Source organism: Penicillium subrubescens (genome assembly GCF_028828155.1).
Source record: "Penicillium subrubescens strain IBT 31985 chromosome Unknown utg000002l_segment0_segment0, whole genome shotgun sequence".
Classification (NCBI taxonomy): Eukaryota; Fungi; Ascomycota; class Eurotiomycetes; order Eurotiales; family Aspergillaceae; genus Penicillium; species Penicillium subrubescens.
Genome location: NW_026643152.1, coordinates 8061498 through 8079755, shown reverse-complemented (window position 1 = coordinate 8079755; position 18258 = coordinate 8061498). Strand labels below are relative to the sequence as shown.

General features: G+C 51.1%; 4 protein-coding genes across 4 annotated transcripts; 2 read left to right on the top strand and 2 right to left on the bottom strand.

Moving 5' to 3' along the window:
• Nucleotides 1–883: 883 nt before the first annotated feature.
• N7473_004234 (uncharacterized protein) lies at nucleotides 884–2434 on the bottom strand (the record flags this gene model as incomplete). The annotated part of the gene is made up of 5 exons (XM_057150174.1): nucleotides 884–1247; nucleotides 1440–1587; nucleotides 1779–1855; nucleotides 1911–2107; nucleotides 2162–2434. The coding sequence occupies 5 exons, from the start codon at nucleotides 2432–2434 to the stop codon at nucleotides 884–886; spliced, it is 1059 nt and encodes a 352-aa protein (XP_057013828.1).
• A 702-nt stretch (nucleotides 2435–3136) lies between these two features.
• N7473_004233 (retrotransposon gag protein) lies at nucleotides 3137–4339 on the top strand (the record flags this gene model as incomplete). Its single annotated transcript, XM_057150173.1, has 1 exon — nucleotides 3137–4339. The coding sequence occupies one exon, from the start codon at nucleotides 3137–3139 to the stop codon at nucleotides 4337–4339; it is 1203 nt and encodes a 400-aa protein (XP_057013827.1).
• A 7371-nt stretch (nucleotides 4340–11710) lies between these two features.
• On the top strand, nucleotides 11711–12631 carry N7473_004232 (DEAD/DEAH box helicase; the record flags this gene model as incomplete). Its single annotated transcript, XM_057150172.1, has 1 exon — nucleotides 11711–12631. The coding sequence occupies one exon, from the start codon at nucleotides 11711–11713 to the stop codon at nucleotides 12629–12631; it is 921 nt and encodes a 306-aa protein (XP_057013826.1).
• Nucleotides 12632–15895: 3264 nt separating this feature from the next.
• On the bottom strand, nucleotides 15896–16877 carry N7473_004231 (uncharacterized protein; the record flags this gene model as incomplete). Its single annotated transcript, XM_057150171.1, has 2 exons — nucleotides 15896–16575; nucleotides 16631–16877. 2 exons carry the CDS (start codon nucleotides 16875–16877, stop codon nucleotides 15896–15898), a joined length of 927 nt encoding a protein of 308 aa, XP_057013825.1.
• Between the last annotated feature and the right edge of the window lie 1381 nt (nucleotides 16878–18258).

The window sequence follows — 18258 nt, the reverse complement described above, 5'->3', positions numbered from 1 at the left end:
AACCCTAACCCTAAACCCTAAACCCTAAAGCCTAATATACCTCGCACCCCAGCGCCTACGCTATGCCCTAGACGTAGGGGATTGTATATACGTAGATTAATACCCGCCCGCCCCGATGTCGCTCGATACGCTCCTAGATAAATAAGATCACTGCTACCGTGTATATCTACTAGCTCAGGCCTCGCTCGCCCGCAGGAATCTCCGGCTGCCACACCCGGTATACAACGTTAATACGCTGAGTGCGGCTACGATACAGATTAACCTCGCTCGCCGGGACCTTTATCGCCCGCCACATCTACGCCTCCCGGCTCGGGGGAAGCGTGGCCGTTAAAAATATCATCTGCGTCCCGTGTTGCGTCAATTACCCAAGCCGCTGCATCTGCGGACGATATTGAGTAGACCTATCGAGCATAATATAGCACTTATCAATAACAATCCGGTCTAACCGGTAGAAGCTCCGCTGCCGGTTCAGAAACTGCCCAAAATCCACACTAAGTGCCGACTCAGGCGTCACGAGCACAATACTCGCCTCGTCAGGCGGCCGACAGCTCTCCCACTCAACACACGAGATCCCAAGTGCATAGCAGCGCCGCTGTATATCGCCGCGCAGTGCTAGGAGCGGGACAACCACTACCGTAAGCCCACCCGCCGCAAACGCAGGAAGCATAAACAATATACTCTTGCCGCCGCCCGTCGGCATAACCGCAACCACCGGGCTAGCCCCGCTATGAATCGCTAGAATCACCGCTGCCTACTGCCCGCGGAACGTGAGATTCGGCTCCCCTATCATCTGCTACAGTGTGTCAACTGCATTCACTTGCATTAACCGGTGCCGCCGCTAGTACTAGAGCTGCTGCGCCTCCTAGTCAAACGGGCTAGGACGCTATCCGAGAAGCCGCCCGAGTCCCGATTCCACATCGGGGAACCCAAGAAACCGATACCAGTCCGTGCTCGATAGTCGGAAGAACTCCCGCCGTTGCGCCGTCGTGCCCGCGCGCTCAGTGACCTCCCGTCCATAAGTTATCCCAGCCACATACGAGCTGTACCCGGCCTGAAGATCGGCGATATAGCCCTGGAAGTAGTCGGGGTCCATACTAGCCTCGTCGTCTATATCGTCCGCAATCGTATCCCCAGTACTATTATCGAATTGGTTCTGCGGGAACACGCTGGACTCGCGCAGAAACCGCCGGCTGATCCCAATCGCGATATTCCGGTATACCGACACGTTAATCGTCGTCCCGTGCAGCCTAATCCCCGTCTCACGCGTAAGCACCTACCGAAACCGATCCGACGTCCACTCGCGGCCCGTATATAGATCCGGGGACCATAGATACGCCCACTGCCGGACCGTACGCTCCCGTTCGATAGACTAGGGCGCATAGCTGCTACGGACCTAGAGCTGGTACCATAAAAGCCGCTCGACAAACGGAAGCACTAACCACAGATACCATACGAGCAGCTCGCCGACCTCGCGGGGCAGGAAACGGTAGATAATCTTAGCATCGTTGCTAGCGTAAAACCCTTTGTAATACTTAGTAGCGAGTGCAACTATACCGTCCTCGATAAACACGTTACGGAACGCAGTATCTGTGTTACGATGCCGCAAGCTCAGTAATTCGGGCGCACACGCTAGCTAGCCGGCACAGATATATATAACAACACTAAGCTTCTCCCGGAACTCAACCACACAATCCAGGTACTAGTCGATCTTGCCTATATATAGCTCCTGCGTAATCGGGTGGATAAACCCGGAGAAATAGGGCTCGCCCTGCGCGAACCGGTCACGAAGCCACGTCGCACCGTCCGTAGGCCACTTCGTACGACTGTCCTAGAGGAAACTCCACCCGCTCTTGCTCTGCGTAGGATCGTCCCGGAGCTGCTCCTATAGGATCACGGGGATCTTGACAGACCCTGTTGCGAGCAGTAAATATCGCCGCAGAATCCGCCGAGTTTCGCCCACGAGCCCGTAGATAAACCCGCGAAACTCGCCTATCGTAAAGTAGAGGTCCTTATAAAGTAGCTCGTCTTGGCCCATCCACGTCACATACCCGGGCGTACTAGTGTTGTAGTGGATCTTCAATCCGTAGCTACGAAGATCTAACATCCACTGCATCGGCCCGCGCGTACCACGAACCATAAACGAATTCACTTAACGACTGACCCAATCGGCAAACGATCGGGGCTTCGTATACGACCTAGCCGCTAGATTAAGCTCAGTATCTATACGCAGTGGATCCGTGGATCCGGGGCCGTTCCTGGAGTAGGGCCGTCGATCTAGGTCTGTAGGGGAGCTACCGGGGGAGCCGACAAAAACATACTCTTCGTCGTCGAGCGGGCTTTCTATCGACCAACTCGGCCGTTTACCCTCGCCGCGGAGCTGTGCCAATATCTCGGTTGCGTAGGGATCGAGCCGGACAGACTTGTGCAGAACCATAAAGCGGGCAATCTTGATGACTCGGGATAAAATCGGGGGGTAGCTGTTGGCGTTACGCCAGCCGTCGATCGGGGAGCGCCCGAGCACTGCGAGTACACACACTAACGCGCATTCGTATTCGTAGACCGATACCCGCTGGTTCAGCAGCTCAATACAGAAATCGAGACACGCCGCTTACACGGGGGTCTACGAATCCACTGTAGGATCGCTTATAGCCTCGTCCGGATCGCTAGGGAGGTTACTAGCGGCGCGCCGGGCATCAGTTTGTACCTGCGCCGCGTGTCACGGGCCAGTGCCCGATATAGGTCACGTGTATCACGAGACCTTGGCGTATTGACGTGGAGAACGCGCGGGATAAACTTCCCCTCCTTAAGCTTTTTGTAAACAGCATGTTGGCCTAGTTAGATTGAATCTAAGTCTTGCTTCAGCCCTTCACATACAAAAAGCTTCCTTCTACACCTAGAAGTATCATTGGTCATTGGAAAAGCCCTAGGAAAGCGACCTAGGCACTCATTGGAAACACCCCTGAATCCCAAGCGATTCAGTGACGAACACATATCGGAACGGAATCCTCGCGCATAGATCTCTCAGCGCTCGAGACGGATTAGAAAGCCCTAGAAGATCTCAATTCCTAGGCACACTGGAACATTGGACGAAAAGCGACCGAAGCATTACCGGCACGCTACACAACCCCTAGGCGCTATGCAGCACCAGGAATCGACGAGCCCTCCCGGGTGGGCGCAAACGCTATTACAGCAGATAGCACAGACCCAGGCTATGCAGAACGAAGAAAGGGAGCGGCGTCACCAGCAAGATGCTGCTCAAGAGGAGCGGATGCGTCGCCTCGAGGCAATGCTGGAGCATCAGGCCTCACTAGCCATAACGACAACCACGACGAACGAAGGGCAGGCGACACCTGCACGATCAGCCACCGAATCGGTGCCGGTTCCCCCACGAACAGAGATTGTTCACCGACCGAAACCACGTCTCCCGGACCCAAAACCATTCGGTGGAAGCACGAGCGATTGGCCAACCTGGCGCATTTCGATGGAGAACAAGCTTAGTGTGGACGGCGAAGCTATCGGTTCCCCTCAAGACCAATTCATGTACGTATTCTCTAGACTAGAGAAGCTCGCCTGGAAGAATACTGGAACCTTCGTGAAACTCCGCCGGAACACTGGCGAACCGCAAGCCTTACTCGGCCACCTTGAGAATATCTACGGAGACCCGAATATCAAAGCACGCGCAGCAAGACGACTCCACCAGATTCGACAACCAGAAGACATGAGCTTTTCTAGGTTCCTTCCTAGACTAGAAAAGGAATTCGCTGATGCAGACGCTCTTGAATGGCACGACGAGGCAAAAAGGCAGATCCTTCTTAGCGCGCTCAATAAGACCATGACGAATGCGTTAATGAATCGAGGCATCCCTGCTACCTCGGCGGACCTGATCTCCCGGCTTCACGAGATCAGCTCAGATATGGATGCCCTTAATATCAACAAAGAGGAACGAACACGTCGTCCGCGCTCGCCTAGACAAAATAGCGATGAAATGGATTGGACACCGACCGTGTCGGTAACCCGTGCCGAACCACACACGAAACACCGCCGACCCGAAAGCGGAACGCCGAGACAAGCTCAATGGGTTAGTCAGGACGAGATAGATCGGCGACGTGCTGAAGGGAAATGCCTACGATGTGGAAAATCTGGACACCTTATCGCGAGGTGCGCGCTCCTACCGGCACAACGGCCGAATGGTACACGTATCGCTACTACCTCGAGCAAGAAGGGAAAGGAGCGCACGGTCAAAGTGAAGAAGTCGAAGCCTGCAAGTGACCTAGATTCAGTAATAACGGCTTCTGACGACGAGAGTGTGACTACTGAGGATGAATCGGGAAAAGAGTAGCTCCTGTTCTAAGTCGCGAGCAGGAGCAAAAGGGGGTCGAGAAGCTACTGGAACGTGAGACATTACCGTTTATAGTCGATGCTAGAGTGAATGGAATCCAATTTACACAAGCTCTCGTCGATAGCGGCTGCCGCTGCTATGCAACGGTAAACGAGTCTCTAGTCCAGTCGCTCGACCTCCCGCGCATTGAGATACAGCCACGAGTCCTTGACGGGGTGGTGCCGGATCAGTACCGAATCACCCACATTACCCATTTCGACCTCGACGTCCACGGCCAGCAACAAGGCCGCGTGTTTGCGTATATCATCGGACCCCAAAGCGACAGTATGATACTTGGGGACCCATGGCTACACGACGTGAACGGACGATATTCAGCACGGAAAGGATACCTAGACATCTTCACAAAGTCTGGGGAGCGGACAAGATGTTGGAACCGCGCGGATCGCACTATCGGGCCCCCTGGAGTGAAGGCGCTACGCGTGGCACAGACAGAAGCTTCTTCTATCCAACAGCTTGTACGGAGCGTATCGGATGCAAATCGTTTGCAGATCGGTAGGGTTTCGTTAGACGATATCGAGAAGGCATTACGACCAAAGAAGTACCTCGATCCAAAGGACAAACTGCCGAAACACTACTGGCAATGGCTTGCCGCTTTTAGCCAACAGTTAGCCGATCAGCTGCCTCCACACCGGCCAGGAATCGATCATAAAATCCCTCTGAAACGCGATCGAAACGGTGTCGAAGAGCCACCGCCATATGGCCCTCTCTACGGCATGAACAAGGAAGAGCTTCTTTACCTACGAAAGACCTTAACAGACCTGCTTGGGAAGAACTTCATACGTGTAAGCCAATCGCCTGCGGCAGCACCGATCTTGCTAGTTAGGAAGCCAGGCGGCGGCGTACGATTCTGTGTTGACTATCGGGGGTTAAACGAACGAACAGTAAAGGATCGCTACCCCCTACCACTGATTCGAGAGACGCTACGGAATATGGGCCACGCTCGCTGGTTCACAAAGCTCGATATTATCGCAGCCTTCCATAAGATCCGTATCCACCCTGGAGAAGAATGGAAGACTGCATTTCGGACGCGATACGGGCTCTACGAGTGGAACGTAACCCCGTTCGGATTGACTGGCGCACCAGCAACGTTCCAGAGGTATATCAATCAGACTCTGCGGGAGTACTTAGATGACTTCGTGTCGGCCTACGTTGACGATATAATTATCTACACTAACGGGACGCTAGCGGATCACCGCCGAAAGGTCGGCGAAGTCCTGCAGAAACTAATGGACGCTGGCCTCCAATGTGACATTGCGAAATCGGAATTCGAACAGGACTCAGTGAAGTACCTCGGCTTTATCGTCGAGGCTGGAAAGGGGATTCACGTCGATCTAAAGAAGGTGGAAGCTATTAGGGCATGGGAGAGACCGAAGTCTATACGGGATGTGCGAAGCTTTATTGGGTTTGCGAACTTCTACCGGCCATTTATACCACGATTCGCCGACCTTTCGGCACCCTTAACACGGCTAATGAAGAAAGACGCTATATTCAAATGGGACGACGATTGCCAACAGGCCTTCACGGAACTGAAAGAGCTCTTCATAAACGCACCAATCCTAGCACATTTCGAAGAGGATCGTCAAACAGTCGTAGAAACTGATGCCTCCGGCTGGGCAACTGGTGCGGTTCTATCGCAATATGGACCCGACGGGCAGCTACGGCCATGCGCCTACCTATCTCAGAAGCTATCCCCAGCAGAATCAAACTACGAGATCCACGATAAGGAGCTTCTAGCGATTATACGTGCTCTGCGCGAATGGAGACCTGAGCTGAAAATGGTGCCTCGATTCACTATCGTGACGGACCATAAAAACCTTCGATACTTCGGAAAAGCACAACATCTCAACGAACGGCAGATGCGATGGGCAGACCTCTTAACAGAGTTCGACTTTGACCTCCGTTATCGCCCTGGCAAGCTTGCAGTAAGGCCGGATGCACTATCACGACGGAGTCAGGATATGCCTAAGAGTATCACTGACGAAAGGCTGTCGAATCGCTTCCGAATCCTACTCAAAAGGGTCAAGATCAAAACGGGTCGGCTAAAACTTCAATCAGCCGACAGCCAACCCAGTGAGGAGATCGATTTCGAAAGAGATATCCCCCTCTTTGATGAACCGGAACTTCAGACAGAATGGAAAAAGGCAAGGGCGTCTGACTCGATCTACCAACGAATCTCCAACGCTTTGCTAACGGGAGAGCGCCGAATCGCTGCCGAAACGAACATTAAGACCAGCCTATCGGAGTGCCATTTAGATGATCGAGGGGTGCTTCACTTCAGACAGCGACTCTGGATTCCAGACAACGAGGTTCTACGCACAGGAATTATACAGAAGATCCACGATTCACACGTTACGGCGCATCCTGGGCGAGACGCTACCTATTCGATACTTTCTCGACGGTTCTTCTGGCCAGGAGCGGCGAAAGACGTACGACGTTTCCTCCGGAACTGTACAGTGTGCGGACGGAGCTCAGTATGGCGAGACACGAAACATGGGTTACTGAAACCGCTACCAATCCCCCAGCGAATCTGGGCTGAAATATCCGTTGACTTTATCACCGGGCTACCACCCTCCGGACCCACGGGAGCAACGAACTGTATGGTGATAACAGATCGGTTGACAAAGAGCGTGATTCTGATCGGAATGAAGAATACAACAGCAGAGGATGTAGCAGAGGTGTTCCTCACACACTTCTATATGCATCATGGGGTGCCACTAGCGATTGTGAGCGACCGCGGCCCGCAATTTGTGAGTTCCTTCTGGGAAAGAGTATGCGAAAGGCTATCGATTCAACGCCGATTATCCACTGCTTTCCATCCCCAGACCGACGGTGCAACAGAGCGTGCCAATCAGGAGATCGAACGAATTCTACGCGTGTTCACTACATACGCACAGGATAACTGGAAGGATCTACTACCAATAGTCGCCGTGGCAATCAATAATCGTGATGCCGCTTCAACAGGAATCTCGCCATTCTTCTTCACCCACGGTTACCATGTTGATCCGATTGGCATTGACGAAGCAGGGCAACTACAAGACGCCCTGACCCCACCACGAAAGGCAGGCGAAACGTTCGTGAATCGCCTACGAGAAGCTACCGATTGGTCCCAGGCCGCTATTGCTTCCGCGCAGGCCCTTCAAGAAGAGCAAGCGAACCGACGTCGACAGGCAGCGCCTATCTACAAAAAGGATGACTGGGTTTGGCTAAATCTGCGGAACGTACGCACACAGCGACCGTCAAAGAAGTTAGATTGGCTACATGCTCGATACCGAGTAGTAGACGTCCCGTCGCCGTTCACAGTCCGACTTGATGTGCCTACTGGTATACACCCAGTGTTCCATATTGAGTTAGTTCGCCCAGCAGCAACGGACCCATTCCCATCTCAGTTAGTAGACGATTCACAACCACCACCACTACTAGTTAACGGAGAAGAGGAATACGACGTAGAGCAAATCCTAGCCGTACGAAGGAGGAAGATTGGGCGAGGATATCGTGACGAGGCGTTAGTGAAATGGAGAGGATGGGCAGAACAGACGTGGGAAAGGCTAGACTCAGTGCAGGATTGCAGCGCCTTGGATGCCTTTGAAGCGCAGCACGGCACCGTTTCGGATGTGATTCGCCAGCAAATCGGCACCGAAGCCCATATCGTCGTGCCCCTAACGAGATTGAGGCTGGGAGGGGGGTATTGTCACGGGCCAGTGCCCGATATAGGTCACGTGTATCACGAGACCTTGGCGTATTGACGTGGAGAACGCGCGGGATAAACTTCCCCTCCTTAAGCTTTTTGTAAACAGCATGTTGGCCTAGTTAGATTGAATCTAAGTCTTGCTTCAGCCCTTCACACCGCGGCCCACAAGCGCTCCTACGTACAGCGCTAACGGGGAGTAAATTCGTACTCCGGAGTCATCCAGTCATTAGGCGCCTGCGTGCGGGCAAAAAATAGCAACACCTGCTGCTACAGCTCAACGTGTTTCTAGATACTCGCTGCGTCTATATACGCTATAAGCGGCTTGGGGGCCGTTTGGTCGCGCTGAACCCGGGCGGCGTCATTGCGGATAGCACTGCCTGTTCCCTGTGTGATCGTTTAGCTGATCCGGGCGACTTCGGCCATCGCGTGCTAGACAGTCCAGACTATAGCCTCGAAGCCCTCGGCGTTATCCGCAGGAACAACGATCAGGTCTAACATACGATTAATCGGAACCCCCTCGAGATACCAGGCCTACTGGGTCCGACGGAGCCACGGGTTCGCCTCGTCGGTAGTGCCCGCGAGAATAGTACTCTCGATCTCCCGCTGGCCGTCGAGATATAACCGTTCGAGCTCTTGGGTTAACTAACTGTATCGGTCAGGCGAGCTCGGGGCCTGCTCCGGGTCCTGAGACTTAGACAGGCTACGGACGTGTATATAATGCGATCCAGGACCCTAGGTAAAAAATCGCTGGCATATCACCCGTTTCATCGCATGCTCTCGGCTTTCCTGCACAGTCTGTAGTTCTTGCTGCCGAACGCGACTGCGGCCTTTCACTAAGGAGAAGTGATGCTCAGCGAGCCAGTGCTTTTTCATCGTATCCTCGGAGCGGCAGACATAGAGACAATCCGGCTCTTTAGTGCACCGAAGCCCATCGCGGTAAAGATGTAAACCCTCGATCGGTTTATCAATCTCTCGGGGAAACTGCAGTAGCTGTGGATCATATACGATTCTATACTACGTGGAAACAGTTTCCTGGATCTGCCGGCTGTGTGTAGCGCCGATACAGTGGTTACTATAGCGAAGGTGGCCGAGAATCCGATTCGGGCAAACGGCGAACTCGCACTGTCGGCACACAATCACCTAGTACTCAGGGAGCTAAAGAAATAGCTGCTCGGCGGTCGGGATAGACATAATTTCTAAATCGCTAAACATTAGTTAGGCGATAAAAACATAAGCAACTAACGTACCTAGTACAGGTAGTATCTAACTAGCTCAGGGAAGTAAATTAAGTAACAGTAGGAAGTAATAGAAATCGGAATAGATCGAAGCACGAAAAATTCGAATAGAATTAAAGATAGGGGATCGCTTTTAACCTGGACAATCCCCTGAATATTCAAAAATCTATCTATCGACTACTCGTAACTGACCGGGGTTGTTGCGATATATCGAATCGTATCTTCCAATCGAATTCCTTTAAGGCGGAACGCGCTCGCGCTCAGGAAACTCGAACGCGTCAGGAGTCTCGATATGAAACTAGCTTGCTCGTATATATGTATAATAAATAGCCTTGCCCTTGAGGAAAATAGAATGGACTCGGGCGGAAATAAATCAAACGGAATCTACTCTAGGAAAATCGAATAGGCTTATGCGTAGGAAATTAGATTGGACGCGGGAACTAATAAATCGAATAGACTCAGTTCCTAGGAACTAGAATAGGCTAGCGCCGAGTTAACTCGAATAGACTCCCCTGCCTGGGAAATTAAAATAGACTTAGGTACTAGTAAATCGAATAGACTAAGGTGCGGGAAAATCGAATGAACTTTACTATGCTAAAGAACTTTTTACCAGGACGACAGCGGTTCAATTAGTTCACATAATATCCTAGAGTCTAGCATAAACTATAGAAAAAGTCTAGTATTTATAATATCCCGGTCGGACTATTCGTATGTAGGTCTCTGTGGGATATCTACATTGCTACATAGAGCCTTGTTATGGAGCCTTGTTATAGAGCCTCTGAAGTCTAAAATATGTATTCTACCCTGTATATAACTTGAAATCTACTAATATAATGTGTGCATTAACTTTAAACTTATTTCCCTGCATTGATTAGCGAGTTCTATTGAATTACACCCCTTTTAAAACTAACTAGTTAGTATTTCTATCTTTTCTGGACAGTGATACTGGCCAGAATTATATATTTCTACCGGTCGCATCTGAACGGACGGGTAGTCCCGCAACCGTACCACATCAAGAAATCCACCATTTTAAAAGCCTGACGACCACCTCAATTTACAGCTGATTCTTCTTTACTTACAAAATATTATACATAACTACTATTTCTCCAAGTACCCTAAATTTGGAGTTCGTACTACCCCATAGGATAGAAAGAATGGGGGTGAACCCGAATCAAATCGAATGGACCTAAAACCGAAAAAGCGGGTCCATACAAACAAATCGAATCGACCCCCATTCGATTTACCCCCATGGGATAGGGCTAACGGATACCCTGAGTGAGATAGAAGCTGGTAACCTTGATGATGAGGGCCTAGGGGCTGATCAGATGAATCACAGCAGGGCTACTGGCCTAGCTATCTACGGCAGGAGCGTGGCTACCTTCCAGGGGGTAAGGGCTGATATCCAGACTGCCCTAATCAGCTTTAGTCAGCGATGGCATAGCTATATCGGCCTGTCACCCGATCAGCTAGTGCTAGCGTCACTCTTTTGGGACCGGGCCCTCTTCGTGCCTAAGGCAGAGGTTGATACAAGCGTACCTACGCCCTCTGAGCCACTTACCCTACCACTAGCACGCCCGCTAGTAGAGTTTCGCTATCCTCTCCGGGCTAGGGCTACTGCACCTACCCTTAGGGTTTCCCTAGGGCAGTTCAATGAGTTTATGAGCCTAGCTGGGGTAGATCTAGTAGAAAACCCTAGCCCTAGCCCGAGCGAGTCACAGGACCCGGGTGATAGTGTCGGATTTACGCCGTGTGCATAAACCCTGGTGTGGTGTGCTTGTAGGCGCACACAGGTCGATCGAATACCACGATTATGGAAGAGCGACGAAAGTGCAATAGAGGTGGGTCGGCAGCGAACAGGTTGAACAGTGGAGGGTCAACACAGTTTAATCAGAATTGCCTTGAGCTCTATTCGTGAGTGGAAAGGGTGTCAAACTTATGACATTGTCGTCAAACTTGTTTTATTTTGCTTAGGAAAACAGGCAGTATTTATAACTTTGGGTACATGGCAGGATGTCACAGGAAAAGACTGATGAGAATCCGAAATAACATGGGGGCATACGAGAGTGTTAGGAAACTCGTTGCTTTTCCCATTTGATGCAGTAGTTGATAATCAGCATCGTATATCATGAAGCGGTGTATAGGGATGCAGATTTATGCATCCAATTGCATTAGCGCGCGCATGCATGCATGCGCTCGCTTATTGCGGGATACGCACACACACACATGTTGACAGATAGGCTAGCAATCCGCCGGCTAGCCTATTCGCCTATCGTGCCTAGGCAATTACATTCAGGGCTAGGGCTGCTGACCTGCGTGCTGAAGGAGTTTCTGAATGATGAGGATGCTTCCTTCCGAAGTGCTGAGCAGCAGGGGGCCTTCTATCTGATGATGAAGCAAATCCCCTACTTCTTCCTGATTCTACCGACTGCTGCTGGCAAGACTACTCTATTCCTCCTGGGGGCTAGTCTCTTCCCTGATCAGGTGACTATATTAGTTATCCCGCTGATCTCTCTGAAACTTGATCTCCACGATAAAGCTAAGGCCTTAGGGCTACAGCCTACTGTGTGGGAACCCTATATGGGCTATCGAGAGCTTCCTCCCCAGAGTAGGATGATCCTGGTTCAAATCGAGCACGTAGTTCACCCGAAGTTCTATGAGATGGCTGAGCACCTGACTAGCCTGAAGCGATTATCCCGTGTGATATGGGATGAATGTCACCTGATTCCCCTTAGTCAGAGCTATCGGCCGATTATGAGGCGTGCCTGGCATGCCCTAGCCATTAGGGCCCCAATGGTCTTTGCCTCTGCTACCTTACCATCTCATCTCCAAAGGGAGCTTATTGATATGCTTCAGCTGCCTAACCGCCTTTGCAAGACCTATAGGGCTGGCACAACCCTAAAGCATATGGCCTACCGGGTTCAATCGCTGCCTAAAAGCCTTCGTCAGCCTGACTATCCTGGCTATCTGATACAGTTCATCAAGCAATTCGAGAGCTCCTATAAGCCCTTCGGGCAGCGGGATAGGGCTCGGGTAATTATCTTCTGCCGCAGTAAGGCCCTGGTTGATAGCCTATTCGAGGCCTTAGGCCCTTATGCGGCTAGATTTCATGCTAGCCTAGCTGATGATGATAAGCTTACTCAGCTAGCGCGTTTTAGGGGTGATACCCTACTGCTAGTGGCTACTAGTGGGATTGGTGCTGGCTACGATTTCCCTGATGTTGACTTGGTCATCCATTTTATGCCTGGGGCCTATGAGATGACTAATTTATGCAGGAATCAGGGCGGGCTGGTAGATCCCCTGATCGTCTAGCTTGGTCGTACAGCCTAGTGCAGCCCGGGCAGCTACAGCTACCAAGTATGCAGAACGAGGTGCCCCTAGAGCAGCTGCACTTCAGCCAGTATCTGCTTGATCAGCTCTGCCGCCGGCGGGTGATATCCCGGGTCTATGATAGTGAGGCCCTAGAGTCGTGTGACCCTACGTGGAACCAATGTGATCTATGCGCTGACCGCCTAGCAAGCACATTGGCGGTGAGTATAGGGGTGCGGCAGCAAGACCGGGAGATTTCACAGAGTCTTGATTTCTTTGAGCGAGCAGTGAAGTATTGGACGGATGAGCGTTGTTTAATCTGTTTTATGAGATGGAATGGTGAGCTATAGCCCTATACCCTATACCCTATACGCTATAAGCCTCTGTGATTATATATACTGACTTATATATCTTATAGATTCTGTTGGGGTAGATAGGCAGCAGGCCTCAGCTCACTCCCTTACTACCTGTACGGCTCATCGGGCTAATAGGATAAGGGAAATGGCGAATAAGCTACGGGTCCGGCTAGACCCAGTAGATAATACCTGCTGCTTTACCTGCTTCCTGCCTACTAGGCTATGCAAGGGTGGATTGCTTACTGAGGGGTCTGGTTGCTTTTCAGCAGATCTGCTGACGATCTTTTGGAGCCTATGTAGGATGACCTGGATGGATAATGGTGATGAGATGGAGATTCCCTTTCTAGATACTGATTTAGTGCCGAGGGGTTGGTTACCAAAGGATTTCGCGGATGCTAGGTGGGAGTTAGATACTGAGATGGTTCTGGCGGCCTGGGTGTTTTATAATTTTGCTAGGGGCTATTGGGCGAAGCATAGATACTAGGCTATATAGCTAGATAGTGCTATCATAGCTAATGTTAGCTATAGCCTAGCCTATAGTGGGCTAGGACTTTAGTAGGGTGTGCCCCTTAGTAGATAGTAGGCCAGGCCCTTAGTAGGGCGGGCACCTAGGAGGGCAGGCACCTAGGAGGTAGGGCCCTTAGTAGATTACTTAGAATAGTATAAGGGTCCCCGCTTAGCAGATAGTAGGCTAGCACTCTAGTAAGGTGCCCCCGCTACTCGACTGCCCCCGGTAGGAGGGTGCCCCCCGCTACAAAACTGCTGCCGGTGGCAGGGTGCCGCCGCTGCTAGACTGCCGCCGCTGCTAGACTGCCCCCGCTGCTAGACTACCCCCGCTGCTAGACTGCCCCCGGCAGCAGGGTGCCCCCTCTGCTAGACTACATTATCTACTAGACTGCCCCCGCTAGTAGGGTGCCCCCTCTGCTAGACTACATTATCTACTAGACTGCCCCCGGCAGCAGGGTGCCCCCTCTGCTAGACTACATTATCTACTAGACTCCCCCCGCTAGTAGGGTGCCCCCTCTGCTAGACTACATTATCTACTAGACTGCCCCCGGCAGCAGGGTGCACCCTCTGCTAGACTACATTATCTACCAGACTGCCCCCGCTAGTAGGGTGCCCCCTCTGCTAGACTACATTATCTACTAGACTGCCCCCGGTAGCAGGGTACACCCTCTCTTAGACCTCCTACGGTAGCAGGGTGCACACTCTACTAAACTGCCCCCGGTACCAGGGTGCCCCCGCTAGTAGGGTGCCCCCGCTACTAGACTGCCCCCGGTGGGAGGGTGCCCCCGTTGCTAGACTGCTCCTGGTGGCAGGGTACCCCTCTAGTAAGGATAAAATACTAAATCCTTCGATTACTCAGGCACTACTAGGCCGACTAGGCTACTAATAGTATTAATATAATGCCCGAAGCGAGGGCTATCTAGCTATAATAATCGTGATTAGTCAGTAGTCAACAAATTTCTAAACCTATTCATCCTTATTTTCACCAAGGCCCGGGGGCAGTCACGTGACGGGGATAGCCTCACCTAGTCGAAGGGCCCTTCACCTACCTAGGATTTCACCCCCGGATAGAGTCGTATAGCTAGATAGCTAGATATCGCAAGTAGTCTGGCTAGCAACTGGCGAATGGAGACCACTACGGCCTGATTGCTAAGGCCACGAATCTAGGCTTAGCAACCCCAGCAATTTGGCTGGCCGAATCGGGTATAGCCTACCCGCCGGCCTTGGCCTTGGCATCCCCCATCAAAAAAATCCAGGCTTACCCCAACCCAGCAGGGTAAGGCGCTTCCACATAATAATCCTAGAATATTATGTGACATTTAGATAGATCCAACGATTGGATGAAAAGATTCAAAAGATTCGATCAAAAAATATCCAGATTTGACCTACTTTGGGGGGGGTGGTGTGTTTGCCCCACTTTGAGACACCACCCCCCCCTTGCCAAGACAAAATTTTGCGCACCACCCCCCCCTGGTGGGCCGGAATACCTTTAGGGTGAGTGTGCGCTATGATCTTATCTGGATCATAGGGTAAGTGGATCGTGCGATCGGAAGAATCCACGATGGTTGCTTTTTCACAACCCCCCATATCTGTTAAGGAAATAAGATTAATCGGTGTTTTAGCGCTAATTTGAGATAGATTAATTTCGTTTCGGTGGAGATATTTCGATCCAAAATTTTTTTTTGGTGTTGGGTGTTCCGCTTATCTGGGCGTTCCTAGTGATTCCCCCGTTTAATCGTGAATTACGTTAGAGTGCAAAACCTAAATCGGAATGAACTAAAATCAGAAAAGTGGGGCCGTACAAAATAAATCGAATCGACCCCATTCCACCAACCCCCATAGGATAGGCTGCACAACGCTTTGCGAGGGTCCGGCGTAAAGAAATATCCATACATCCATCGATTGTAATGTAAAAACATAGAGTGGTGTTGTTTTCCTTGTCACACCCTCCTTCGCTCCTCCACTCAAATTTCCCCGGATATCGCTACTGACAACGGCGAATATCCAAGAGCCGCTCGTATCTACACGGTAGTGTAATGCTGTTCAACTACCTCTCGAATACTTTACGCAAGCATCGCTCTGATCTAGAGTTTTGGAACTTCCTCTTGCGACTTCCTTGCGTACTGCACGACTGATGGAGCGAGCGATAGCTGTTGTGATATGAGGCTGTAGTTGCTCAGGAATGAAGCCGCAACATCGGAAATAATTCCTGCACTATCTATACGAAGTTCCAAGTTGATTTCCAATCTACTTGGACTTCATGGTGTACATATGGTCTCTCTGGATCCATCTGAAATGAGAAGAATCAAGCTTCCTTTTGCATTACAACAATAGCTAAGATGCCACCATTTGAAAGCAGCACACACCTCGTCTGACACAAAGTTCCCACCAGACACTCGCCATTTTATGCAGGCACCGTTTTCTCAAGCTCCATTAACTTTCCCATTATGTCAACCGACTGTCTTTCCCAATCGAGGACCTCCTCCGGGATTGCATGGTCACGGGCAGCCTTGCGGGCCGCGATGAAGGCCTGGGAGACTGGCGCCATGTTAGGACCGTGCACCGGCTGGGCCTTGCCCATATACATGTACGAATATTTTGTGAGCTCAGGCCGACGACCGCCACCGACGTGGAAATAGACAATACCCTGCGAAAAGCAGCGGTCGCTCTCGAGCCAGAGGCCTTCGTTGACAACAGGAAGGATGTAGAGGAGGCGATTCACCTCGAACTTGGCCTCCGTGACGACGTTATGTGTCAGGCCGTGTCGCAGCCTGTCCATCGTGAGCTTACACTGCACGACGGCCAGCATATCGCGATAGAGTTTCAGGAGGGCGGCGCCGTCGCCGCCATTAGCGCGGACTGGAATGAGGTTTTTCAGCAAGACTATGGCATCGCGCGCCTCTTTGATGAGGCTGTCAAGTTTGTCCATGTCCTTGTCCGTGAGTGCGTTTATCTTGACGTAGGGCAAAAAGTCATGGCTGAAGCCCTCCAGAACGGTCTCTGCTGCCGCAACGGCTGTCCGGGTTTCTATCTCGTCCATGTTGTGAATTATCTCGGTCTTCGCGCTTGTAATTATCATTTCGACTAGTACGCTGTATAAGTGAGTGCTGGTCGTTAGCGACTTGCAGCCGGTACGTACCGGCATGGATGATCTGCTTGACCATGTCCTGCTGTCGGGCTGCATCCTCTTTAGCTTTCTCCATGCTCGAATAGATGTCCCAGACAGCGCCGATGACGGTGAATATGCTGCTGACGCCATCGATGACCTCTCTGTATTTATTCACAAGGCTCGTCGTTTCATCCACCAGATCTTTCACGCCATCCCAATCCTTCAGCGCGTCAGCTGTCTGAATAATTTTCTCGCTAAGCCTCTGATCTTCTTCCATCGTTGTCGATGCGAGGTGATAATATTGAAGTGTTGTGGCACAATTCAACGGAAAGTTGATCCTATCTGAATCGGTGCAGTGGTGCTTGATAAGTGAGAGTTGGGAAAGGAGTCCGGAGATCGAGAAACTGGTGATGTATATACTAGTGTACAAAACGGCACGCGGAATTTGTTCCAGCAAATAGCGCCAGTGGACGTAACCTTGGAACCGCCTAACCTCGTACTTTGCCATCTGACTCTACAGCGCAGTGACGTATCCGGCCGTCACTAGCTTTGCGGCCATCTAGGCCATCAAGCAATATGTAGGCCGCTGCACCAGCTGGAGCCAAATAACCACGGAGCTGTTATGACCCAACTTCCAGCGACGGCCGTCAACGTTAACACCCAGACTAATTTGACGATGGGAGTCATCATTCTGCAGATTGTTTCTAGCCAGACCACTTACACTGCTTAATTCTCCAACCGTAATAGACCAACTGTCTGGTACACGATGGTGCGGTTAACGGACCGTGTAGACCTCGCCGTAGGAATACCACGGAAGGGATTTTGGCTCCGGGTCCGTGGGACGGGTAGGTAAGCCCTACCCATTACCCATAGTCATAAGCTTGGTCAGCTAAGGCGCTTTAGGGGTGAAACCCTACTGCTATTGGCTGCTAGTGGGATTGGTGCTGGCTACGATTTTCCCTGATGTTGACTTGGTCATCCATTTCATGCCTGGGGCCTATGAGATGACTAATTGTATGCAGGAATCAGGGCGGGCTGGTAGATCTCCTGATCGTCTAGCTTGGTCGTACTGCCTAGTGCAGGCCGGGCAGCTACTGTAAAGGTGCTGCTTGTGAGTGCAGCTGGAATGTTGATTAGGTAGTGAAATGGTAATGGTTTGCTACTGATTTGACTTAGAAGTTTTCCAAGAGTCTTTGGGGCTATTCAATAGTAATGTCAGATTGTGTACAAGACTGAATCTGATCAGGATTCAGTTTACAATGAAGTGAGCCTCCCTTTTAACCTCGAGTAAGGAGAGGCCAAAGGCCTAAAGTCTTTGACGTATAGAAGCTTAATGATGATAGAGTCTTGACGTAAACTCTATCATCTGATTTCTGAAATAAGCTTCTACACCTCGGAGTTCCCCCAGACCAATTCGTTAGAGAGTCTAGGCCCCTTCGGTGATGATTCGTTATGGAAACGGATCAAAAGGGTTTCCCCACGTTTCAAATGTCATTTTCTTTCAGACAATGAAAAACAACAAACTGACTCACAACATAGACATAAAGAATTCCTTCACACCCTAGCTCCCGCTAGGATCTGCGATCGCACCCCATCAAAATTAATCGACCAACTTCGAGCGCGCCAAGATTGCAGTTTTCTATACTGGATCGCTCTGA